Source organism: Micromys minutus, assembly GCF_963924665.1.
Source record: "Micromys minutus genome assembly, chromosome: 1".
NCBI classification, from domain to species: domain Eukaryota; kingdom Metazoa; phylum Chordata; class Mammalia; order Rodentia; family Muridae; genus Micromys; species Micromys minutus.
Window position 1 is genome coordinate 9623146 of NC_137969.1, and position 27506 is coordinate 9650651.

The 27506-nt window shown below is 46.9% G+C and overlaps 1 protein-coding gene across 1 annotated transcript in view; it reads left to right on the forward strand.

The window, feature by feature from the left end:
* CCDC149 (coiled-coil domain containing 149) overlaps nt 1-27506 on the forward strand; it is a 93902-nt gene that overhangs the window by 53411 nt on the left and 12985 nt on the right. The window contains exons 5-10 of the mRNA XM_080933300.1: nt 13394-13510; nt 14221-14393; nt 15119-15191; nt 16522-16606; nt 18867-19011; nt 25204-25280. Coding sequence (XP_080789426.1) covers nt 13394-13510; nt 14221-14393; nt 15119-15191; nt 16522-16606; nt 18867-19011; nt 25204-25280 — 670 coding nt within the window. The remainder of the gene's footprint in view (nt 1-13393; nt 13511-14220; nt 14394-15118; nt 15192-16521; nt 16607-18866; nt 19012-25203; nt 25281-27506) is intronic.

A 27506-nucleotide genomic window follows, 5' to 3' on the forward strand; every position in this document is an offset into this window, starting at 1 on the left:
TATAGAAGCTCGGACCACCATCCCAGGGATGGAACTACCCACAATTGGTTGAGTCCTCCCCTAATGATCATTAATTGAGAAAATACCTTATAGAGGCATCTCCTCACTGGAGACTCTTTCCTCTCTGATGACTCTAACTTGTGTTAAGTTGACACACAAAAGCAGCCAATAGAGGCCTTTACTAAAAATCTGAAGATGTGAGTCAAGAAAAGCTCTTTACTTTATAAGGTACCTGCCACAGGTATTTTGTTATAGCGATGGAAGACAGGGTTGGAGAAATGGCTCTGTTGCCCACACTTCAGAACTAGACTTAAGATTCTGGCACTCATGTAGCAAGCCAGGTGTCCTGAATTACGTCTGTAACACCGGCTCAGAGTTGGTGGCAGCGACAGGAAGTTCATTTGCCTTCGTGGCTTCCAACTAGAGAAGAAACCTAGAGCTCTAGGTTCGTGGTGAGACTCTGTGTCCAAGGAAACGGGGGAGGGAGGGGCATGACAGAGGGGAATACCCAGGACCCTCTTTGGTTCACTAAGAGTACATGTAGATGTTTATTTTAGCTCACAGTTTGAGGGCATATAGTGCGCACACGCACACAGTCACACAAATAATTAAGTAGATAAGTAAAAATATTTTTAAATGGGCTAAGTCTTCATTTATTCATTTTTTTTTTGAGACAGGGTTTCACTGTGTAGTTCTGGCTGGCCAGGGATTTGGATGTAGATTATGTTACTCCTCCCCTCACAAAGAGCTGCTTGCCTCTGCTGAGATTTAAGGCCCACACTACCATTCTATTCCTTCCTTCCTAGTGCAAAATAAGTAAACAATCTCTGCACTTCACATAAGTTTGAAAAATTCAGCTTTATTATTTGGGGGCTGTGAAGCAGGGATGAGAAAGACTGCCCAGAAAGGGTTCCCATTAGCTCCAGCAGGCTCCCATGTGGCTGATGTATCACATAGGTTAGAGGTTAAAGGTCAGTTCCAGCAGTCCCTTCCCCCAGCACTAGCAGAGCATATCTTTCTAATAAAATGTGCAGCTGTTTTCTATAAGCTCATAAAAACGTAAGATTTGTGAGACCCCCATAAGCTCAGTGAAACAGTTTGCAATGTGATTATTTTTGATTCATGCTTCTTTTTTATTATTTTATTTCCCTATTTCCTTTTGTTATTCTGAGCTACGCCTGAATTTAACTTTTCTGACTACCTTTCTGCTTCATCAGCTGGTTACCTCTTGATCTTTTGCCTTTTCTCTCTCTCTCTCTCTCTCTCTCTCTCTCTGTCTCTCTCTCTGTCTCTCTGTCTCTCTCTCTCTCTGTCTCTCTCTCTCTCTCTCTCTCTGTCTCTCTGTCTCTCTCTGTCTCTCTGTCTCTGTCTCTGTCTCTGTCTCTCTCTCTCTCTCTCTCTCTGTCTCTCTCTCTGTCTCTCTGTCTCTCTCTGTCTCTCTGTCTCTGTCTCTGTCTCTCTCTCTCTCTCTCTGTGTGTGTGTAGTGTATGTATACGTGTAGATGTGAGTCTGTGCACATGCAGCCCAAGGTTGCTCTCAGGAATCTTTCTTTATCACTCTTGACCTTATTCTCTGAGGCAGGGTCTCTCAGTCAAACCCTGAGAATCCTGATGTGTCAATCTCACTAGCTAGCTTGCTCTAGGAATGGCCTGTCTCTGCTATCGTACTCACCTGGCATTTGTGTGGATTTGGAGAATCCAAATTCCAATTCTCCTTTGTGAGCAGCAAGGACTTAAACCCTGAGCATTTCCCCTCCTCCTTTTTCTTTTTAAGCATTGGAAATGTCAGGAAATGATGGTAGCAACTTATATTTCAGGGAAAGCAAAGGCGGCTACAGTGTGCGTGTGTATGTGTGTGTGTATGTGTGTGTGTATGTGTGTGTGAGTGTGTGTGAGTATGTGTGTGTGTGAGTGTGTGTGAGTATGTGTGTGTGTGAGTGTGTGTGTGTGTGTATGAGTGTGTGTGTATGTGTGTATGTGTGTGTGAGTGTATGTGTGTGTGAGTGTGTGTGTGTGTATGAGTGTGTGTGTATGTGTGTATGTGTGTGTGAGTGTATGTGTGTGAGTGTGTGTGTATGTGTGTGTGAGTGTTTGGGAGTGTGTGTATGTGAGTATGTGTGTGTGTGTGTGTGTGAGTGTGTGTGAGTATGTGTGTGTGTGTGTATGAGTGTGTGTATGTGTGTATGTGTGTGTGAGTGTGTGTATGTGAGTATGTGTGTGTGAGTGTATGTGTGTGTGAGTGTGTGTGTATGTGTGTGTGAGTGTGTATGTGTGTGAGTGTATATGTGTGAGTGTGTTTATGAGTGTGTGTGTATGTGTGTGTGTATGAGTGTGTACTACCCTGGCCTCCTTTGCTCTAGTCATTATCTAAGTGTTGTGATTTGCATGCGTGTCATCTTGGATCTAAGGTTTTCAGTGACTCCTTCATGACCTGGGGAGTAATCTGTCTGCTGAAGGTAGATCAGGTCCCTGCTCAGTATCTGGCTCTTCTTCTTAAAAAACAAAAGAAAAGAGAAGAAAAAAAAGGAAGAGAAACGGAAAGGGAAGGAAAGGAGAGAAAGCCAGCAAGGCCCAGAAGCACTACCCCGTCCTTTGCATCTGAACCCTCAGGTTATTTTCAGGCCCGTGACCCCTCCAGGCCTTGATCAGGCCGGTCATTCTATGGCAGCTCTAGATCTCTTGAAACTGAAGGCCCTGTTCAAAGGTGGCTGTGGTTGTATGATAGAGAATGGGTCAAGCCTTTGAGGAGTGTGTGTGTGTGTGTGTGTGTGTAGTGTGGTTTTGATTGTTGTTTTTCTTGTTTAGATTCATTATGCCATGTGTGGCTGCCACATGCAGGCCACATCCATTATGTGCCAGGTGTCCGTGATCTGTTCCCTGCAGAATTTTCCAGCTACTATCTGGCTAATATCGTCTTCTCAGTCTGGGTTCAGCCTGTCTGCCATGCTGCCTTGTGCCGTGGGACCTTTGCACCTATGGGGCACTCTGGGGCCTTCTCCTTCACTCCCCTTTCTCCCCATTCCCATTCTAGGCTGATCATGTGTTGCTGGATCACGCATTAGGTGTCACCTTTGCTCTCAGGTGTCCTCAAGGTATTTGGCTCTGTTCCTTGCCCTGACTCTTGTGTGACTCTGCCTCCAGGGGGCAGTGCTCAGGTGAGTGCTTGGCCAGTGCTGCAGGCTTCCCTGCTTAGCTCCCTACCCAGAGCCATCCGTAAGGCATGGGGTGAATGCATCGGCTAAGTGAATGAACAATGCTGTGAAGAGAACCAAAGGAGCACCAAGGGGCTGGTGTGGTGGCTCATAATTCCAGCCCTTGAAAGTCAGAGGTGGAAGAACTCAGGATCCTAAGATGAGGGTGGGGCAAAAGAGTTCAAGTAAGAGAGGAAGAAGGGATCAAAGCTCAGGACTCCCCTTCCACACCACAGAAATTGGGACAAAAGCACTAAGAAAGCAAAATGTCCCAACAAGGAACAAACAACAACTCCACCTGGGAGCCTTTGGGAAGGCCTGATAGGTCCAAGGGCAGAGGACAAACTCCAGTGGCCAGAGGGTCTCCATGACAACCCTACTCATGGCCAGTCCCATTCTGATGGGCAAACTTACTGAATGGATATTTGCTGCTCAGAGACCAAGTAGGGGCCAAGGGCAGTGTTTGCTGAATGAACCCCTGTGCTTTTATCTCCAAGTCACTATTTCAACAGTGACCCTTCACCATGCCATAGAAAGGCACACTGTGGGTATTAAGCACTCGTGGGTGGCAGGAAATGACCTGCCTCGGTTGTTTTCTGAGAGACCCATTTTTCTATTTGTTTAGCTAGAGCCTCGGCACCCCACACTTCATAAAGCACTTCCAAGTGGCTTCCAGGGGGTTTTCAACTGCAGCAGCTCTGACAGCTTTGTGTTTGCACAAGCTAGAGGGCAGGTGTCTTGTGACATGTGTGTGTTTGGGGGGGGTGGGGATGCTTGGATTCTATCACCACCTGACATCCCTCTGAATGGTGGCCAAGGGACCAAGAATACACCTAGATAGATACCAACTTTCAACCCAAACTAGATTAAAGGCATGACAACTGAAACCCACCAGAAGATGCCCCTTCCTCAAAATTTCAGGGAGTGTGTGTGTGTGTGTGTGTGTGTGTGTGTGTGTGCATTTGCAGATGCATGTATATGCTTACACTTGTTTGTGCATGTATGTGGAGGCTAGGGATCCAAGTCTCCTCAGTTACTTTCCTTTTATCTATCCATCCATCCATCTATCTATCTATCTATCTATCTATCTATCTATCTATCTATCTATCTATCTACCTACCTACCTACCTACCTACCTACCTACCTATCTATCTATCTATCTATCTATCTATCTATCTATCTACCTACCTACCTACCTACCTACCTACCTACCTATCTATCATCTATCTATCTATCTATCTATCTATCTATCTATCTATCTATCTACCTACCTACCTACCTATCTATCATCTATCTATCTATCTATCTATCTATCTATCTATCTATCTATCTATCTATCTATTTATCTACCTACCTACCTATCTATCTATCTACCTACCTATCTATCTACCTATCTATTATTTATTGAGACAGGATCTCTTACTGAATTTGGAACTTGCCGACTGACTGGCTGGCTATAAAGTGCAGGGATCTCCTTGTCTCTACCTCCTCAGAGATTGGGATTAAAATGTCAATCTTTAAAGGGAAGAAAGGGTCCAGTCACCACCCATACTTTGGGAAATCCCTGCGGGTGATGGATGCCTTTGCTGTCATCTGTAAAGATGACTGTGAGTTATGTGGGAAGACCCCCATCTGTACTGAGCTTGCTCTGAATAATCTCAGCACACATGGTCTCTGCCTGACTTCTTTAGTAGAGAGAAGGAAGCAGCAGAAGGAGACCTTTGTGAATCTAAACATTCAACAGTAAACTTGTAGGAGGCTACCCGAGACTTAGGATGGAAGCTGGCACCATCTCTCTGATAGAGAAAGCTTACAGTGGAACTGGGCCAGCTTTCTTGGCATAAGGACTGGCATCACCACAAACATCAAACCCCTGTCTTAGGGTTACTGTTTCTGTGATAAGACACCATGACCAATGCAACTCTAAGAGGAAGGGTTTGTTTGACCGACCCTTCCATATCACAGTTCATCATCAAAGGGAGTCAGGACAGGAGGCCATGGAGGGGTGTTGTTTACTGGCTTGCTCCTCACAGCTTGCTAAGCCTGCTCTCTTATAGAACCCAGGACCATCAGACTAGGGTTGATACAAATCACGATGGGCTGGGTCCTCCCCCAACAATCATGAGAGAACTTTCCACAGGCTTGCTGACAGCCTAATTTTATGGAAGCTGTTTCTCAATCAAAGTTCCCTTCTTTTGTGTGACTATAGTTTGTGTCAGGTTGACGTAAAACTTAACTCACCGCTGAACTGATATCTGCAGTTTAGGAAGATCTGGCTGAAGAGCAGCAATGGAGGCAACCCAGGAGGTCCTGCTCTTCGGGTTCAAGTCTGCATCCCTGCTCTGCCTGCCAGTGTGTGAGTGATCTTAGGAAAACTGGTCGTTTCCTGGGGTCTCAACGTTCTCATCTGTAGGATGACAATCAGTGATGACCAGGCTTCTTTCTCTATTTTCCAACACATACCTGGTGACTCCCTGAATTCCACCAGCTAAAGTTGTATTGGAGGCCGAAAAGCACACACGGTTCCCCACTAGGGAGCTTAAATACTGATGGGAGAGACAGACAGAATAAAACACGTAAAGTCACCAGACGGTGTCTGGTGTGAGAAGATGAGAGAGCAGGTTGGTGAGATTTAATGACGATGTGCTCCGTCCTCGCTGGGCAGTGAGTCCTCTGGATGGGGGCATGCTGCTTCTTTAACCCTTAACACGGCAGGAGCCAGTGTTTCCCGAGACACCCCTCACATCACAGTGTTGCCTGAGCACGCCATTAGCCGGCACAGACTTCCTATGTCTCGGGACCTTAGCATGCGCCCCAGGAGAGCCCACGGTCCAAGTGAGAAGTCTGTCACATGACACCTAGACCCCCAAACTCGGCCTTCTCATTACCACCCAGGTGTGGCTAGCAACAAGCATCATTTTTATGCAGGTTTCTGGAACGCACCCTATAAAAGGATTCATTGCATCCTATAAAAGGAGCACCTGTAAGATACATCCACAGCACCCCCCCCCCCCAGTACCAGGCCCTCTGGGACAGTGGCAGCTGAGCTGGCTCTCATGCACTTTTCATTTACTCTGTGTTAGAGATCAGAGCACTTGGCTGGTAGCAGACCCCAAACCAGCATGGCGTGAGCAGAGACAAGCACATTTGCATTTTTAGCTGTCTGTGAGAAATGCAGGCTCTGCATTTACTAATAAGCTTTATCTTTCACCAACTGACGGTCCTAAGTGCCTCTGTTTGTTCTGGCATTGGCCCCGTAAAACCACAGAGCCCTTCTGTGACAGCGGGTTGTGGGGTGTGGTTGGCTGGGTCCTGTGAAGCAGTGAGGTCCAAGCCATCAACCAATAAAGACAGGCCAATGAGCAAGCAGGTGACCAATTAAAGTAGACGCTGTTTATTAAAAAAAGAAACAAAAAGGAAAGTGTGTTCAGCTGTGGTTTTTTATCATGGCCCTGGCTGAGAGCTGGGGGTAGGGGGGGGGGGCTCTGTGCAAACAAGCTGTTCTAGATACTTCACAGAGGAGTCCTGTTTGAGTGACCTCTGGAAGGGGGTACCCTAATGAGCATGGCATAGGGACATCCCTGATCTGACAAGCATTTGGAGATCTTCATGGAGATCCTGACACTGGGCTGTGGACCCTGAGCTGCTGTAAAGCTGTTGTCAGGTACCACAGTGGACAGTTCTTCCCCTTGTCACTTGAAGCATAGCAGACCCTTTGCTTTGGTTTGAGACGGGGTCTTGTGCGGCCCATGGGTTTGGCTCATTCTATGAATGATCTGGGGATGGCACAGGAAACATTGAGTCCCTGCTCTCATGGGACTTCAGTTGTGGCAGAGTCAGCCATCCAGTGGACAAACAAACATGTCCCTTTTCTAGGACCTGGGAAGTGGAGTTTCATCATTGCATCTGTGCCATATCAGTACGGTAGTGTGCCTGTACTCTGCTCGGTACAAAGGGTCTGAGAACTGAAGGTGTATTGGCCAGAGCACAATATAGATATCAGTGTTGCTAGGCAGCAAGGTTGGAGCATAAGGCTAGCTGGGTGTTGCTATGGGCATCGGGGAAGTCCTGAACTCACATGCCCAGGGCACAGATACCTGGGGGACGGCAGACAGATACTTAAGAGATGCAGAACAAATGTCCTGAGGCAGACCTAAGCATAGGGTATTTTTGAGGATTATATTGGGAAGTCAAAACACATGTCAGCTCAGAGCGGGCTTTGCAGAAGGGCACGTGTTTTGTCTGACCATGGGTTGTGTAGAACAGTATTACAGCAGAGGACAAGCCTTTGACAGTCAGGACAAACCCTACCCCAGCCATTCCTAGGATTTGTGACTTAAGCTAGTGACCTTGTCTCTCCTGGTTTGTGTCCTCACCTGACTAGGCACCATCATGACCAGCTGGATCCAAAGTGGCCCTACCCCATGTTGAGCAGGTTTCAGCACCCTGGACAGCACCAGACCATGAGGTCAGATGGACCTCGCCCCAGATTGATCTTGCCTCTCTGTAAGGAGAGGACATGAGGATCCGCCTCTGGGCCATGAGAAGCATGGCAGAGGAACATCCCTGATCTGACAAGCATTTGGAGATCCCCAAGGCGAGCCCGACACTGGGCTGTGGACACTGAGCTACTGTAGAGCTGATGTGTCAGGTGCCACAAGTGGATGTGTGCAGAGGGGCAGGCATTGGTAGGCAGGGGGCCTGGGGAGGAATAGCATCAGCTGAGATGAAATGTCTAAGGCTTTAATCTGAGCCTTGAATAGGATGACAGGGGTGACTGTGGGCAGTTCTATGGCTCTGTGCTAGGGGCAGAGATAACCTGGGGCTGGGACAGATACCAGGAGGCAGGCAGGATGAGGACGCACACACACAAGGTAGCAGCATCAGCATTGGGGCAGATAAGGAGGGTCATGTGGGCCTCTCAGCCTCAGCAAGGGCTCTGCACATCTCTGGGCAAGAGAAAGCCACTTTGGGAGCCTGTTGTGGTCGAGAAGCTGCACACATTGCTTTCTTAGCCCGAGTAGAGAGCTCATTAGCTAATAGGCACACTGATGTGTGGATGACAGTTTCTTGAGATTCAAGAGTGGGCACAGGCCCCATCATTTTGTTTCTAAGATGGGAGAGGGGACTTTTGGCTTTTTGATATAGGGTTTCTCTATATGCCCTGGAACTCACTCTTTGGATCAGGCTGGCCTTGAACTCAGAGACCCGCCTGCCTCTGCCTCCCGAGTGTTGGGATTAAAGGTATGCACCAATGTACCTAGCTGACAAACCGTTTTGCAGGGACATTGTTGTATCTATGCGGTCAGGTTTATCTTTTCAAGTTTTAAATTCACAAGTCACATGTGGCTTGGCAAGGTTAGATGACCTGATCAGATGCACAGCTAGGATTAGCATTAGACTCTGAACCCAGGCAACACTCAGAGCATAGGGCTCCATCATGGCTGCCTCCCAGCACCCAGGGGATACAATGTGTCCAGCAAATAAAAGAACATGAATTTGAGAACATGGAAGGCAACAGACAGGGGCAACCTGGGAAGAGGGCAAAGAAGGGCTAAATGAACCTCTCTGACTCAAGCCTGGTGGAGCCTGAGCCCGCTGAAAAAGAACTTGGTCCCTTCCTGATACACTGTTTTGTTCCCTGTCCCTCAGCGACATCTAAGCTGCAGCTGGGCTTTGTGCACCAGCCAAGGACTCATGTCTACGATCCATTCATAAACATTTATTTCTCTCTAAATCAGCAAATGGTGGTGTCCGTCGCTGACAGCGGGTGTTCGTAGAGACAAGTCCTCTTGGCACTGGGAGACTATCTGCGGTGTCCTGTTTGAGGACAGCAAGTGTGGGGAGCATTGCTTGTTGTCACTTCCCATGGTAGGAAGCCACACCTTCATGCTCTCTTGTAAGCTTGGGTCTGGAGCTCAGCTTCAGGCAGCTCTGAAGACGGCAACCTTTCCTGGGGGTCGTTAGGACCTCTTGAAGGGATGAGGGTGACGATGATGACGGCGATCATAATGACAATGACACAGCAATGATGGTGATGATGGTAATCATCCCGCAAGCAGATGATGTTAGTTAAACACACGCTTTCTCTGCTCCTGGGCTGAGTCCGTGTCATAGAGAAGGGACACCCTCTGTTCTTCAGGGGCACAGCTCAGATTATCTGGATGGTCTTTAAATTGCACAAGCAGTCCTGGGCAAACAGTTGCATGCATGCTTCTGAACTGTAGCATTATTGATGACTGCAAGTATTACAACGTTGCATCGATGACTAGGAAAATGTAGTGTATATATGTACATTGAATACATAAATGCAGATACTCTCCACATCGGGCTGAAGGGACTCACTTAAACTTTAGAATGATTTCTTTGCACCCCTCGTCCTGTTTGCCTCTGTGGCCCCTAACCCAGTGTCTCTTGACTATGTCTCCACCCTTCCATTTCATGCTGTGCTCTCAGCAGAAAGTCACAGAGGCCTGGAGAGGTTCAAGCTCATATTTGGGGATTGAGAGTGGGAAGCCCTAAGCCGGTGACCCCAGAGCCTATAAGCTGTTCTTGTAGAAGACAAGCTTGATGGTTCTGGGCTCTGTGTTGCCACAGCAACAACCTCATCAAGCCCCTTCTGCTGACTGCATTTAAATTTCAGACCCAACAATCCAACTTGAGCCTCAATTTAAAAGTATTTCAACCAGTGCAGCCCTGCAATGTGGGAGCAATATTATCTGCACATTAAACACCAAATGATAGTTAACGTGTTGATTGACATTTAACTAGCATCCAGTGTGAAGATGGCTTTTCCCCCCTATGGAGTCGTGCCTCACTAGGCACGTGTGAAAATTAATTGGCATTAACAAACATAATCATATAACTCTAAATGAAGTGAGGTGGGCTGTGACTGGAAAGTGTGGTTTCTTTATATCAAGTTCCGGATGTCTATCTAACATGTTACATGTCACGGAAAGGCTCTAGTTTTCAAGACACAGCCTGCATCTCCTGCAGCCTCCTGCCCGAAGCTTGTGTGTTGGTGATCCAGCCTCTGGGGGTTGACAAATGCTGTTTCTTGGCTTTGCTGTGTCTTGGAATGTGCCTTTCAAAGTCCCGTTGTCCCAAACCAAGGGCCAGGTGACATGAAAGATGTTTCACATTCAAGCTCTTGCTTGAATAGTCAATTTCTGCTGTCCATGTGTTCCACCGGGGCTCTGCGATGCAGAGTGAGAACATCCTGGCTCAATGGACTCAGGGGAGGTGAGGAGGTACCTGCTAGCCTCTGCTACAGCTGCTGTGCCAACGCTCATCCGAACTGTGCTGTCTGTCTGCTTTTATTTAATATTAATTTAACAGATAATGAATGGTAACTTCGTCAGCACTGAACTCAAAAGCTCACTCATTTAACTTGGAGTCAGAGGAAGCTGGATTAATTCACAGAGTTTCCTCTGCAATACACACGGTGCTTCCTTCTTGAACTCAGGGATGCCGGACATCATACCCACAGCATGTGTGAGGCCATCACCAGGAGACCTTCTCCACACTGCAAGTGGGAGCACAGAGCACTACAGCCACAGGAGGAAATGCCGCAGCGCATCAAATGAAAACAAATAAAATAAAATAGATGCGCACCAAACTATTGCAGCTGTACTGGTTTACAGCCAATGGAATGAAACCAGTGTTTCAGAAAAAATGCCTGCACACCCGTGTTCACTGATATGCCACTCAGGCTAGCCACGGTAGAGCGACAACCGAAGTGTCCATCAGTGGACTGGATGAGGACAACGTGACACATGTACCCAGTGGGATGTCACTCTACCTTCATAATGGATGAAATCCAGAAGACGGCATTATGTTAGCAAAACAAAACAAGAATCACACGAAGACAATTACTCCGTCAAGATATTTATATCCAGAATCCTGAAGAGGGTTTTCCTAGATACATTGCACTGGCTAATTTTTATTGCCAACTTAACACAACCTTTCACCACCTGGAAAGAGGGACCCTCACCTGAGGAATAGCCTCCATCAAATGGGCCAGTGGCCCTGTTTATGAGAGACTGTCTTAATTGGCGGAAGAAGGCTCAGCCCACCTTGGTGGGGGCGGGAGAGAGTGCCATCTCTAGACATGTGGGTCTCTGCTGCATAAAACAACAAGCTCAGCATGGGCCAAGGAGTGAGCCACTCGGCAGCTAGGGTTCTGCTTTCTTCAGTTCTTGCTTGAGTTTCTGTCCTGATTTCCCTCAATGCTGTGCTGTGACCTGGGACTGTAAACTAAAACCAAACCCTCCCCTCCCCAGGTTGCTTTTGGTCAGAGAAACAGAAAAGCAAACGGGATGGAAAGAGGAAGCAGAAGAGTGCTTGTATGGGACTGGGGTGGGCACGGGAAGGCAGGAGTCACCATCCTGCAGTTTCCATCGGAAGGGAGGACTAAACACGCTTCACTACATAGTATGTGATTATAGTTTATAGTTAGCACCATGCACTGGGCATTACCGAACAATTAGATTTCCAAAGTTTTCATGATAAATCGTCAATGTGGGAGGTGAAGTGCGTATTAATTACAACACTGTGACCACCATACAGCCTACATAGATACATGGAGGTACCACATCGAACCCCACACAGAGAATATGAGAATAATAACTCGAGCACTCAACACTAAGCGGGCCCTAGACCGACCATCCACTGTGTGAGGCTAAAGCAGAGAGGCCGGAGGTGGCATTGTTGACCTGTCTGAGCCGTACCTCCGGCCCTCCATCTCCCCGTTCTCTGAGTGTTCAGCAGTGGTGCTGGAAGACCTTCAGGATGGATCTGGGGGTGAAAATAAGTTGTACCGAATGGAAAAATCCACAAAGCCACAATCTGTGAGCCCTGAGGATGAACTTAGCAGATTCCATTAAGAGTTAGTCCCGCATGTGCATATGACGATCCTCTGTCCTCTGGCGGACCTTGACCCCAGACACTCACTAAGCGTTGTGGGATTCAACAGGGCACCGAAGGGCCCTTGTGTCCTCTCTGCTCCCCGAACTTATCATTTCTTTTCAGTTCATCGCTGTCATAATTGCAATGAGATAACTCTGCCTTGGCTTAAATGAAGTTTCTCTTTCTCACCTGACCCGAATGCTTCAGAGATGCTTAAGTTTAAACCCCTTGTCTCTACTGGTCACTGTTTTTCTAAAAACATGTGTGAACTGTCATACCCACATGGGAAGGGACAACTTGTCCCCAGGGATTCATGTGCACATGAGCCTATCCACATGCATCTATCGGGAGAGGTCAATGAACCCTTTCAGGAAAAGCTATTGTGATGGGCAAGCACGGACATTTGGAGGCCTTGGGCTCATCCTGGGATCTCCCCTGTAATTCCTGCTGTCCCTACCTGGGAGACGGGGACATGGTGTGCATGGTGTTGTCATCACCACACACATTTGGTCACTTATTGTCTCAGGCATAAGTTTTTAGTACATACTTGAATCATACTGCATACAAGACTTGTGCTATCCAGGGCAATCTACTTAGTTCTTCCTTAAGAAGCTAGTCCACCATTCAGAGGCCACCTAACCCCGGGATCCACCCCATACGCAGACACCAAATCCAAGCACTATTGCTGATGCCAAGAAGTGCTTACTGGCAGGAACCAGATAGGGATGCCTCCTCAGGGACTCTGTCAGAGTCATATAGATACAGATTGCAGCTAACCATCAGACTGAACATGGGGACCCCAATGAAAGAGCTGAAGAAAGGACTGAATGAGCTGAAAGGGGTTGCAACCTCACAGGAAGAACAACATTATCAACCAACCAACCCCTCCAAGACTCCCATGAACTAAAACACCAACCTTTGAGCACACATTGAGAGACCTATTGATCCAGTTGCGTATGTAGCGGAAGATATCAATGTCTGGCATCAATGTGAGAAGAGATCTTTGGTCCAGGGAGGGCATGTTTTCCCAATGTAGGGGAATGCCAAGGCAATGGGGTGGAGAAGGTGATTAGGAGGGAGTGCACCTTTGTGAAAGCAGATGGAGGAGGGAGGGGGATGGGAGCAGAGCGGAGGAAAGGGACAACAGCAGCAGGTAGCTTGTCCTGTACTCTCCTTCAATAGTCCTTGTAAGAGTTCTTCCAGAGATTTCTGCATAGGCCTTTGACATTTGGGGGTAAGGCATTCATGTTTTTTCTCTCTTCCTTCGCCTCTTCCTGATGACGGAAAACACGCAGCTGTTGAGGATGACAATTGCTAAACAAAGGCTCGGAGATGAAGAAATTGGTGTGAGACACTTTGCGGCCCATGAGCGGGAAGATTTGGTGGAGCAGCTGGAGCGAGCTAAGGAGCAGGTGACTGCTGGGCTCTGTTTTGGGTGGGGACGCCTGCATGTGGTCTCACAACAGGAAGCAGGGAACGCATAGCAGGAGATAGGGCACACGTGCTGCTATCGTGTATACTACACGTGTGTCCAGTATCCAAGAAGCCAGAAGCTGACAAGAGAGGGCGTGACTTGCTTGGTTCTTCCTAGGCTGGTGATGGTGGTATCCGGTACTAATTGTGGTTATCCCGAGCACACCCAGAGACTTGCTACCCTCCAACCACAAAGACAGCAGGGAGGAAATGGGACAAACTGGGCTTTAATTTGTGAGTTTCCACTAAGATGCTGAGCGATGGCTTTAGGCAGGATTTCAGAGCGAGTAGAAGAATGAAGACTCCCTTTCTCTTCTCTTGCTGACTGGCCCTGGATGCCCAGATTTGAGGGGGTCTGGAACCACACACACTTGTAAAACTCTAGGATCAGTTTGCTGTTTCCATGCCTGTGACTGAGGGCAATGTGCGAAGGTTAGAGAGCAGGTTCCCCGTGCCACACGTGCTAACTGGCTGGTTGGAGAGTGTCCCCTAGCTCCAGCCCTTACCCAGACTGCAATACAGTGTGTAATACACTCTAGCATTTGAATAGTACCCATAAGCTGTCCAAGTCAGCCAATCATGTGGAAGTTGCATCCTGGGGCCCAAAAGCCTACGTCTGAGAACCTCTGTGCCACTCCTTGGATTTCAGATAGAGTCCTTAGAGCATGACCTACAGGCCTCAGTGGATGAACTTCAGGATGTTAAGGAAGAACGGGCTTCTTACCAGGACAAAGTGGACAGGCTGAACCAGGAGCTCAACCACATCCTGGGTGGTCACGAGAACCGGATTATCGATGTGGATGCTCTGTGCATGGAGAACAGGCAAGTGCCAAGCACCCCAGGGAGGCAGACTGTGTGTGTGTGTGTGTGTGTGTGTGTGTGTGTGTGTGTGTGTGTTTGGGAGTGCACTCGCATGGAGGGTGAAACCCTGTCTACAATTGTGATAGCTGTGTTTGAAATAAAAAAGCATGTTACCAACCCCAAAATATCAGAACTGGCATGTACTGGTTATAAAAATAAGAAAAGAAAGGAGAGATACCCAGATATCTAGCCTCCCTCACTCTCTGTATACCTCCCCTGATTGGGCCACAGGGGTGAAGAGCCAGGCAGAGTTGTTTGTGATTGCTGTCAAGGAGAGGGGAAAGAATAAGGAAATAAATTGAGAAATTCCCTTAGCTGTGTCTCTGCCCCCAGGCACACTTCAGCATGTGGCTGTGTCTGACTCATGGCTGGTGTCTTCTCTTCCTGGTTTGCTCCCCGGTGGAATCATCTTAATGAGAATTATATGAAAACGATGCTGTCTTCCCTTAGGGGAATCTACAAAAGGGCTGTTTTGAAATGGGGTGTCTGTGATTCGGGCATGTCTGACCTTGATCACATCTATTTAATAAAAGGTCACATTTACCTGCCCCTCCCTTCCAGGATGAGAAAGAAGTCGCCACATGCAAATGGCAGTGGGACTTCCTGCTTCCCAAGTGTCACTTGGTGGGTTTCGTTTTGCCACCGTGCCTATTCTGGCTATGCATGTGTGCTCTACTTTTTTCCAGATATCTCCAGGAGAGACTGAAACAACTCCATGAGGAAGTCAGTCTTCTGAAATCAAACATTGCCAAGTACAAGGTACCCTAACCAAGTCTGCGACTTGCCACTCAGCATCTGAGAGTCATCCTATGATGATTCTTTAATTATTCAAAGACATTTCCTCACTCTCCTGTCCTCCCAAATGGAGCCAAATAAGACCCCTAATTGGAATAATGAGGAAAGTCAGCCACAAACCAATGAACTTCCAACATCATTTCCCGCCCCCACCTACCCCAGCATCTGCATCTATGTCTGTAGTCTGGACAAGGCACTCTGGGGCCTCCAAAACCTGTGTTCATCCACCTTGGAGCCTCATCTTTGTGAACTCAGGGTTCTCTTCACTTCCTCTATGAAATGCTGCAGTTGCCAGATGCGATTTAGCTCATAATTATCCCGAGAAAATGGTTTCTGTGGGAGAAGAAACAAAGACGGACACCACAACCCAAGCGCTAATATTGGAGGCACCCTGAAAGGACAGACCATTAGAATTTGCTGCACTGTTATTTAGTTTAATCCCAGCTGCACTGGTTTGATAATATCTATTTCTGCAGATGTTAGTGGTAAGTGTTATCACTGGAAGACTCTCCTGGGTCTCTCTTGCTGTGAAAACAGATTGACATCTCTTTCTGAGGGTGAAGTTTCACAGCCAACTGAATGCTAGGGAGAGCTGGAACACAGCCCTGGTTGTCAATACTGGCGTTTGTTCTTGGAGATCACCATGGCTTTTCATTCGTTGGGGGGCACACTTCCATTTACATCAGTGTATAGATAAACAGGAGCCAAAGAAGTATGTACATTTTTACAGTGTGTGTAAATATACAGCCATATCTATTCTTTCATGTATCTTGTTCACATTCCAAACCCTGGCTTACTACTGCATATTGGTGTGAATAACAGAGTCCATTCTAACAATGGCCATAGCAGCATGCGCATTCACTCAGTACTGTGTCCAAGGCAGACATCACTAATCGACCATGATCTTTTCCCAATCCAACCATCATATCTTTCCAGATACTACCTCTGATACATGAAAGCAAATGTAGTGTTCATTTCATGTCTATTCTAAAATAATTTTCATAGCATGTCTCTCCACATGTTAGACTGGCTTCTTGTTTCAGGTTTGATTTAAAGAGCATAAATTAAATACCCCTGAATCTAAGGGACTACAATTACTGCCTTCTTCCTTTGCAGTAACTTAAAAGCAAAACAAACTCTATGTGGAGCCTTTTAAAACTCCAAGGACTAAGAGTCCTATGTTTTAGGAATCTGCCAGGGTTCTTATGAGTACACGGGGTGTATCCTTAACAAGGAATTTTTCTGTTGCTGCTTTTTCTGACAAAGGCTTTTGGTCTTTCCATTGCTGCTGCAGAATGCTCTCGAGAGACGGAAAAACTCCAAGAGCCAAGGGAAATCCAGCAGCAGTGCCCTGACTGGGGTCTTGTCGGCAAAGCAAGGTAGGCATTCATATCCAGATAAGACCAACTTCTGAGGCCCAGAGCTGTAGCCCATGTTCCACCCAAGTCACTGGGTTTATGGGACAGAAAACTGTGGCTCCTGACTGCTACTGTAGCAGGATTGCCTGAGCCCCTCCAACCCAGATAAGCCCCTACTTAGGCTCCTGGTTGACAGGTCTCGAAGATAAGACCTGAGAGTTTATGTGTCTGCATTCACATGGTCTGTTGCCAGGCCATGGGGTTGCAGTGGGAGACATCACTTTAGGAATCATCAACTTCAAGCTTCACCAATGACCGGATCTGTGTCCTCCTGAGGATGCTTTTCTTTTCCCATCACCACCCAAAAGCCTCTAGATGCTCAACGTCCTTGAGTGTATTTCTCCTGGCCTCTGCTTGCCCTCTGGAGAAGCCCCTACTGCATAGGTCATTGCCCCGTGGATCATGGGAGTGCATGCCGTTTTCCAAGATGCTTTTATTGATTGCAGCTTTGTTATTCCTTCCTGTTGATTCCATTGCAAAATAATGATCTTCCAGGAGCAGTCTTGGGGGGGGGGAGGAGTGGTAAATAGCAAAAAGTTCAAGTCTAGTACTTTCTGTTCTGCATTCAGTTCTCGACATAAGCTTAGGATGCACAGGTCTGCTCCTCAGCTGCTGACAGTATGCACCGGCAGCTATCACGGCCCAGTCTTAATCAGAACTGGCTTCAACAAGCAGAGCATCCTCAGTGGACCTAACAATCAAGGCTCTTTTCCAAGAAGCTTCTCCCCACTCCCACCCCTACCCCCAGATCTAGAAGAAAACATCCTAGAATTGTTCTTGAATGGGCAGCTGTAATACTCTATACAAATGTGAAAAACCCCATCTACGTGGTTCAGCACTAAAGTGTCTGCTGTGTAAGCATGAGGCCCTGAGTTCAGGTCCCCAGTGCCCATGAAAACATTTTGTTGTAGTGGAGTTTGAAGCCATACTGGTCCACCTGTCAAGCTCTAGGCTAGCCAGGGCTACAGAGCAAGACCTTGACTCAAAAGAAAAAGGTGTAGTGAGAGTAAGAAAAGGACTGATTTCAACCTGTTTTCTCTACATAAACCCACACACATGCACACACATGAACATGAACATATGCATGAACATGATTAGCCCTGGAAACCATACCTAGCTACCAGATTACGGTATGGAATCCTGTATTGACTCTTATGTCACAAGTGCCAGCCATACTCAAATACCATACAGACCCAGACCCAAGTCCTCTAGAAAAACCTATGAGAGATCCTTATTACCATGAACTGCTGGGCTGCTATACTCATACATGTTGATGTATGAGCATAGCAGCCCATTAGGACAAACCTAAACAGATCCCTTAGCAAGAACTAGCAAGAAATAAGTCAGGCACACACGAACTATTAACTGAAAGAATGTCCTCAGACATTCTGTATCTCGATTGGAAATGGCCCAAATATCTAGCTAAATTGATCTTTACTGACCTAGATTGGCTACTGAAGAGGGCATTCACCTTTATGATTTAGAGGCTATAAGTAGGATTGGAACGTTGTTAAGTGAAAAAGTAGTATTTCTCCCATCTTAGAAGAACATTGAATGAATCTGGATACATACATACAGTTACATAGGAAATGAGCGTCGAAGGAGTCACAGTGTTTCCTCACAGTCAGGAGTACCCCGGTGGCTGTCACATGTGTTTTTCCCTCCACTGATTTACCCCTTCAAAGTGCTACATTACTTTTGCAATAATCAAAGAGCCTGAAGATCAAGGAATCATCGTCATCTGTGGGGCAGTATGACCTTGAACAAGTGCTTTTAACCCATCTGAGACTTGCTTTACTGTTTACAAAACAGAAATAAATAATACTTGCTAGGCTTTTTTAAAACTTTTTTTTTCAGTTCAAAAGCTCAGCGAGTTAAGCATAAATAAGTCTTCACCCACTGGCAAGTGAAAATATTATTGGTCTGTGAACAGCTCGCACGTGGCTGGCCGTGAACATGGCCCAGTAAGAGCACACTCACTTAGCATGTGCAAAGCCCTGGGTTCTATCCCAGGGGGGTTAAACCTCTTTAAGGGTTCTCTGTTAACCCTCACACTGGGTTTTCTGTTGCTTTCTTTGTGGTAGTTGAGGAAGGCTCTCAGTAAAACACAAGTGTCATGCCAAAGCTCAGGACTCCCATTTTCCAGGAATAACCAACATCATGTGTTTGCAGTCTCATGTTTCAGAACCCATGACTGAGCTGTCAACTTTGTCTTCCCTAGTTCAGGATCTGCTCTCTGAAGACCATGGGTGCAGCCTCCCAGCTACTCCTCAGTCCATTGCTGACCTGAAGTCTCTGGCCACTGCCCTGCTGGAGACCATCCATGAGAAAAACATGGTCATTCAGCATCAGAGGCAAACCAACAGGTACGTAGTAGGTTCTTAGTCTGGGTGGTAAGAGAATAGGTCTCCAGAAATGAACCACAAGCTTTCTGGGATGAAGGTAAGATCCCTGCTGTCTGGGGGGAAAAATGGCAAGCATGAGACCAGAACCATGCTTCTGTGTTGCCTTGGCACCCTGCTGATCCATCAGTCAATGAAGCAGGAATCCTGATTTCTTAGAGAGCCCATCCTGCGTCTCATGGTGGCTCCCACAGGACAGTGCTAGTGCTTTTGCCTCTTAGGTCTTCTTTGCCCCTCAACCCCATGACTTGACTCTGAAGGTCTCTGTCAGCCAAGGAAACAATCATCAACTTCCTACAGGCTGCTGTGAGTGTGTGAGAGCCTCTTGGCATGCTTTCAGATAACCAAGAAAAGGCAATGTAACTAAGTATCCTGTTTGATTTGGTTACATTGTATCAAACTGAGCAAGTTAAGGTAGGTTGAAACAGTGGTCAGAAGCAGCTGAGTGGCGTTGAAAATGTCCTGCGAATAACGGCTGAGAGCAGTAATTAAAGCAATAAGTACAATTCCTGTTTCTATAACCAAGTCTAGGTAATTTATGAAGTTTGGTTGTTTGTTCTTTTAAGCAAGAAGTTCACCTCTCACGCTCCAGGGGGCTGAATTCAGAAACATGTCACTGTGTCTGGACATGGTGTCATGTCACATCTGAACATGACCCAGATTCCACGTGGTCAAACATAGTAAGCGTGCTCACACTGGATCCCAGAGATGCCATGCTGGGGGCCTCGCCTTCCTGACATGATCTCACTCTAACCACTCCCCTAACGGTGATTAGCACCATTATGAAGCTGGAAATGTAGCTCCTAACAGAGGAGAGCATTTGACTCATAGCACGGCCAGCTTTGTGGCAATCTACGCCTAGAAGGATTTGCCACTTGGCCAGATATCTACCACCATCTTTTCAAGGGTGTGGGAGGAGTGAGGTGGATGGGGCTTACATTTTTATCTTGCACAGAACCCTGAAAATTTTAGGTGGCCCTGCTCCCAAGACCCATATTCAGAGCCATGATGATACCACTGAAGATTTGAGCAAGAACGGATGTTAGGCTTAGAGGGGAGGGACCTGAGAATTGGGGTCTCCAAAGACAGGGACACCCAGGGAAGAGGCCCTGGAAAGATGACTGAAAACATTATAAAGACAAAAGAGAAAAGGGAAATGATGGAATGAGGAGAGGACAGTCCCAGAGATGAAGATGTATGTGGGAGAAAGTGAGAGCTTCAAAGGGAGACCTACAATCTCCCCCGGATGACAGCGTAATTTATTGACAGGAGAAGTTTGCAACAGCCTTGCAAAATGAAACAGCCATGCCCAACTGCAGCTACTCTTAGGAAGCAGGGCTGGGAATCTGGCAGGGGAGGGGCTGTCCCAGAGGATCCCCTGAAGCAGGCAGCGAGCTTGCTTCTTAGTCCTGAGCAAGACCTGACCAGTGTCTCTGAGCTCCTTGGAACCTTACCATAGCCGCTGTCACAGGCCCAGGCTCCAGATGCAAACCACTTTGTCCCTGTATGAAGTCTGACATTTCCCTTCACCATGTTGTTATTTGCACATACCTTTGCATGCGTAGCCATTTTTAAAACAATTCTTTGAGCCATGGTTGAAGAACTGTGGGTTTCTACACATCTCAGTTGCCCAGAACCCCTCCTTAGGATAAGTCACCATTTCTTGTGCTCATGGTTTCCTTCAAGTCATACAAACAAGGGCATAGTGTATGGAAATAAGTATTCATATACTTATGGATTTTAAGAAACAAAAGAGTAGCTCTTTATTACCACAGAAAAGGGAGGGGTACCCTTTGTCCTTTGTTCTAACCCTCCACCCACCCCACACGTGTCAGTGTGCCATTGTAGGTGCTTTGACGACCTTCTGTTTCATACTTCCTGTACTATAGGTGAAGGGCTGACATCAGAATGGAAATTTGGTTAGCTCGTCTGATGGCCCTCATAATTTAGCCTTATAACTAAGGGAGGAAAAAGAAACTTAATTAGACCGAGATAGTGTCTCAGGACTACAGACCTTCCCTTCTGGAAGCTCTTGCTCTGCCCACTAGCTTTCTACCATCTTGATAGCTGCTAAGTACCATGAGATTTATGTTTGAGTGCTGTTCGGTGGCCGTCGGTTGGCTCTGCCTCTTGCTGACACATTAGCCATTACCCAGTGATGCCTAAAGGGAGACGGCTCCCCAATCTAACAAACTAATGCCACAAGCAGAGGATGTGGTTGCTGAAGTACTGTGTGTCCTTGCCAATAGAGAGGTGATGGCTAACTCATTCCCACCCCTTCCATGCGTCCCCGACTGACGGTCACTGAGATGTCTTCTAAGTCTCAAGTAACAGTGAATTTCACAGCAGAGATTCAAAGGGCTCCGGGTGGGGCCTGACAGGGACTGCAGAGCTGCAGAGAGCCACAGCTTCTCCTTTGGCTCCTTGTTTGGCGCCTCCCTTGGGAAATTCACCACGCTGGTCATCCCCGGACTCTCTTTGCCGACTTCTAACCTTATGCCCAGTAGCGTCATTAGAAGCCTTGATGCAAAGTCAGTACGGAGGCCAGACATCTGGAGGATTTCCTTAGACTAAGGGACATAGGAGGGGAGGACATATGCCGAAATCTCTACTATCTTAAAACAACCTGTAATTACCTTAAATACACACACACACACACACACACAAAACCCACAAAAACCAAAACATTTTGTCCAACCCCAAAGGCCCCTCTCCTAAGCTTTGGTGTGCCCCCGGCTGCTGCCCTGTATACATCTGTGTGCTACTGACTGTCTTCCCTGCAAACCCGTTTCCCCTCCTGCAAGCTGATCCTTCTTAGATTCTCACTTGGGAACTGGGGCTCCCTTTATCCTCTGACACCACCACCCAGGGCAGGTCACACCGCCCACACACTTCCATCTGTGACCACTTTCCGGAAGAAGTGGACCCTTCCCATTAGCATTTCTCTCCCAGTGGCTCCCAGGCTTCATCTCATCCCTGTTCCTTTCCTTCCTTGTCCCAGCCCTTTCTTGCCTCGCTCCCCTCCCTGACTCCATGCTTAGACACCCCTCTCTTCCTTGGGTTGTCATGTGGCCACATGTCTTTCCTGCAGCTTTGGCTCCTTATTTCCTCCTCTTGGTCCTGTTTTTTGGCTTCCCTGCATCCCCACTGACTGTGGGTCACATCTTCATCTTCCCAGATAAAGTGGTCTTTCTGCCTTTACTCGTAGTTCTTGTCCATCCTCAACTTCATATGAGGACCACTTCCTACGCTTCTCTCTGCTGCCTAGAACACCTTACTAGGTCCCCGGAGCCTGTGATTAAAAGCCAGAGTGTTCTCAGCCTGGCAACAGGCTCTGTCTTCATCAGAGGCCCCACCAGCCTCTCTGGGTTTGTGTTTCTCTTTGCTTGCCAATTTCGCTCCCAGCTTTTATTAGACGTGGGTGTTTTTAGGCTTCATATTTTTGCCTGATTACCAGCTGTGTGTCCCTGAGTGAGTCACTGCCCTCTGTGAGCTTCAAGTTCCTCATCTACAAACCGAGGACTGCCTAGCCAGGTGCTGAAAAGAAAAACACAACACAAAAATGAAACGCGTAGCACCCGGTTTGGAACAAATGCTGAAGAGGGGTTGTTCTTAGGTTTCCCGCTTGTGTGTCTGCTAGCGGACTAATGTTCTCTAGGCATAGGCAAAGAAACTTTTTTCAATTCCCCTCCAACCTGTAGCGCAGAGGTGAACCCCAGAAGCTCAAATATCCTGAGTTAGATATCCCTTCCCGTCAAGCAAAGCAACTTGGGTTGTATTTTGCACGTTACCTATAGCTACATCCATAGTTCAATGAGCATAATTTGTAAGGAGTACGTGTTGTATGCATGAGAAAGGACGTGAAGAGGGTTATTTCAAGGTGCCACCGAGGGGTGTGTGTTAAGGACTCAGAGGCTGAGACAGGCTTGGGATCAGAGCCGGATTCATCATTGAGTCCCGTATGTAGCGTAGGCCAAGGTGACTAACTTCTGTACTAGGTTAATGTTTAGCATATCTGGTGCCTCATACTGAGGACTCTGGGAAAATCAGTTGTCATTTGTGTTCAGGGCAGTACAGTTACTATTATTAATAGTTCTATTGCTGCTGTTGCCACACCTGTGACTTCTGGATCCTTTTATTACCTCCAGCCTGCATCAGGTGCTGGTGTCAGACCAATGAACAGAGCTGCCACTGACAAACTCAAGCAGGATCCCGAGACGTGGGGATGGGTGTGGGTGTGGGTGTGGGGGCTAGAGTGGGGGTGGGGAGTACGGTGGGGTCCCAACCACTCCACTCCTTGCATTTCTGGGAGAAATGGGCTGGGTTATTGAGAAACAGCATGAGCAAAGCCTCTGTGCTCTACCTGTAAATCCAGTTTGGGCATCTCTCAGCATCACTGAAGAGTGAAGCCTCACTTAGCATTTGTTCCTAAGAGGCAGCTGCGGACACGAGATCTGACCCCATTCAGAAGCCAGCGTGAACATGAGCGCTGTGGGGATTATATTTCAGACCCAGCAGCTGTGAGGAAAACAGCTGGGGTCAGAAGGTCTGGGCAGAATACTGAAAGGCTGATTAGCAACAGTGTTTATAGAAGGGTCCAGCATGTGAAAGCAAAACAGACCCAACAGATGGCGCGAGCTCTGAAGTAGCTGGCGAGCAAGCGCCCTGCAGACTGCGAGATGTAAGGAAATTAAGGGAAAGATGAACTCTAGTAACTAGATGAAGGAAACCATGTAGAGCAACGGCAGAGTTTCCCTGTGAACTCCAAGGGAAGATTAAGACACTGAAGGTCGATTCAGGTAAAATCAGGATGAACTGAGCTGTATATATGTGGGGCTATATATGCATATTCATGGCCCTGAACGTATGTGGGTGTGTGCAGCTATCTCTGGAATAGAAAGAGACGTAGGAGAATAATTCTGCTGCTCTAATTTATCCCGCTGAAAGGAATGGAGAAATTTGCTATTAAGGAGATTTTCATGTCGTTTCAGCATAGCAGTGCCAAGAAAATTGCCTCAATAAAAATAAAGACTGGTTTCCAATTCCGGACCACTGGAAAGCAAGGTTTTTAGATGACTGTCAATCATTTCTCAGCTATGTTTAGTGTCTGAAGCAAAGGAGCAGATGTTTACCTATGCGTGTATACAAAGCCTGCCTTCCAAGCACACCGTCTGATCTTTTCTGGTGTGCACTCCAGAATTTAGATATGGCATCAAGGCAGAATGGTCACTTGGAAAACAACCTCATTATCTTTCTGATTCTCAGATAACTGAGGGTTCTTTTAAAAATCCCTTTTAAGATTTATTGGCTTGTGTGTGTTGGACGTCAGAGGGTATTCGTATCATGCCTGGTGTACAGAGGTCAGAGGAAGACTTACCATTACCAGTTCTCTCCTCCCAGCACGTGGGCTCTGAGACTCGAACTTAGATCGTTAAGGCCACCATCATGACAACATAGTCCCACTGGGAGCAATGGAAAGCATGTGTGGTGGGGTGCACTGTACAGAATTCCCAAGAAATTACTAAAAACATTATGTCGGGGACAACCCCTGTGAAATTCTTATTATTTTCTTTTTCCATAGATGATCGAAGATTATGAAAAAAGTGTTTAATTACACATATTTATTGGCCACCTACACTGTGCCAGACATTGTTCTTGATATCCAGGCCCTGCACATCAGTAAGACCTAGTGTGGGGCTGTGAAAGCTGATCTTATTTCTTGCCTCAGACGAAACATTTCCAAGTGTGTCCGCCTACCTTACCTACTGGTTCCAAAAATCAAACATACCCTCAAAAGGGTGTGATGCTGCTAAGGGCCTTCAAAATCAATTGTCACCTGTAGCAATGAGCAATTCTCAAATGGAAATTCCTTATGATGCTTTGGACAGTGGTGGAATAATTGTTTAACCTCCAGGGAACTGCCTTGTAGAACAGAACCCAACTGAATAATGTGTGTGGAGGGGTGTGTGCGAGTTGGTTTCGTGGTATTTTCTATTTCCACAAGAACTTCCGATGGACTGTGTATTGTATGCACATGTGTACCTACGTGCTCTGTTTTTAGATTCTAAATCTATTGACTTCCGTATTACCTACCACGTAGGCGCAAGCAGTGACGGGTGACTTCATCTCCTCTTATTGTGTTCTTGCTTTTTCTAGGATCCTAGGGAATCGAGTGGCAGAGCTGGAGAAGAAGCTAAGGACTCTGGAAGTTTCTGGTTTGTGGAGTCTTCCGGGTAAGCAGAAACTCATGAATGGTAGCTTCCTTCTTGTTTGGGATTCTGTTCACCTTTTAAAAGAACTGTCTCACATAACTTGCCAAGAAGATTCTGCCCGTTTGAGGCCCTTTGAATTGGAAACTGTTGGGAAACAGCTCACGAGAGTTTCAGACTGAGAAACACATCTATCCCATGGCAAATCCACGGATGGGACAACGTCAGAAATATACGATGCATTCCTAACTTCTCAAACGGTCATTGTGTGTGTGTGTTAGCCTTTATGAATGCCTGTGAGTTGTTTCATTTCTTATCAGTAGTCATCTTATGAAGACTTGTTCCATGTAACCTTCCCTCCTAAAAACAAATGGGAGAATATACAAAGATTTGTTCAATTTAATCACCGGCCCTAAAAACGAATCTAAGATCTTACAAAGATTTGTGCAGTTTAATCATCCGTCCTAAAGCGGAATGTAAAACCGCACAAAGATTTGTTCAGTTTAATCACCAGTACTAAAACCGAAGCGCCAACCGCTTCTCCAGTCCAGAGGTACTTCACAGAGCCACCTTCCCTCGCCTTCCCCCTCCCAACAGTTTTATGCAGCTTGAAAAACAAAAAATTTCTTGAGGAGAGTTTTCTCCCCGCATTTGTTCAATGTGTGAGGAGCCGTGGTGTTTCTCTCTAATGAGCTATACTTATCCCGTTTATCCCAGTAAAATACCCCTCTCGGGAGGTCCCGTCAGTTTTTCACCTTCCTCCTCACGCTGTTTGGAAACTTATATTTATCATTTTCTGCCGCCTCCCGGTTCCCTGGAAGGAACATTGTCCGGGTATTTTTAGTGTCTTACCCTTTCAGTGCGAAGCGGTCTGCTCTTCTCGCGGCTCCCGTGGGCTGCGTTCCTGTACGGATGAGAAATGGAAATTGCCACAGGGGAGGAGGTGGACAACAGCACGTTTTCCTCCGTGGAAATCTGAATAGCTGCCTTAGGTTGCCTGCAAGTGTGTTTCATAAATTGGAATTTTTTTCTCAGCGATTCCTTGAACTGGATGTCAAAAGACCTCACAGAACTAATTAGTGGCGAGTGCCTTCCTGGGGATTTGAATGGTCCATTTTGCAGCAGCCGCTTTTGATGATGTTCAAACCGCATCTTCTGTGAAGGCCCTTCTTTGGCTGCATTGAATTTCAACACAGACACACAAACTTGTTATTTATTTGTGCAGTCAAATTGCTGTTTTTGTGCATGTGCTGAAGCTTTGATTTTTTTTCCCTCCCTTCTCAAAATGACTTGAATTTTCTCACTGTTTCATTTGTGTGATTTATGTAAAAAGATGGATGTTGAACGGGTGAATCAATGCTGGGAATTTCCTGTGTCTGGTTGTTTGTTTGATCAGGTGGGACTTCAATGGCTGTTCTACAATAATGACTATTTTCCCCTTCTTTTTGCTGCCGAAGGCCTGAGCTACAATGTTTCAGTCGGATTCGGGAGTATGTTCATTTTGAAATATTTGGAGGGGGGTTCTTGTAGCTAATATTGGGTGGGGGGGAAGCACATTCTATCCTCCATGTATATAAATTGTAGAAATGTGTTATCCAGCTTTCTGTGAATATTCTAGATAAACAACTTATTGAAATAGGGGATTCAATTAGTGCAAAGCAAGCTTTAGTGAGTACAGTTAGTGTGAAAGATCAGCCTCAGCGGGTTTTATGCTGTGGGCACAGGGAGGGGGATTTCCCCTTTGCATACAGCCTCACTCTGGAGTACATGTGAAGGAGGTATGGAGGTGGCCTTGTGTCAGGGAGTCTGCAGTCCTGGAGAATAAGGACAGGGAGTGGGGTGTTGCTTCCTGTGTGAACCACATTGTCTGCCCGGCTCCTCCTTCCATACGTCTCCATACTGCAGGGCAGAGCAAAAAGCACTGTGTTCTCTCCTCCCCACACCTCCTCTGCCTCCCCCATCTCCTCGTTCTCATCAACTCCCCAAGCAGCAGCTGAATCACAGTCGAAGTTTCTGAATTGTCTCAGGAGTTTTGGAGAACTGTCTTATTTACAAGCATCCCAAAGGGAACAGTGTCCTCTCCAGTCGGTCTATCCACAGGCTGCTACCTAGTTTGAGCTTCAGCCTTGTGAATACGGCACCATGCCAGGTGACCTGGCCCCTGCTCCCCTTAAATCTATAGTCTATGTAAGGAGGTAAGATAAATCTCCACCAAGCAGTGATGAGCAGAACAGAAAGTATCCCAGGGTC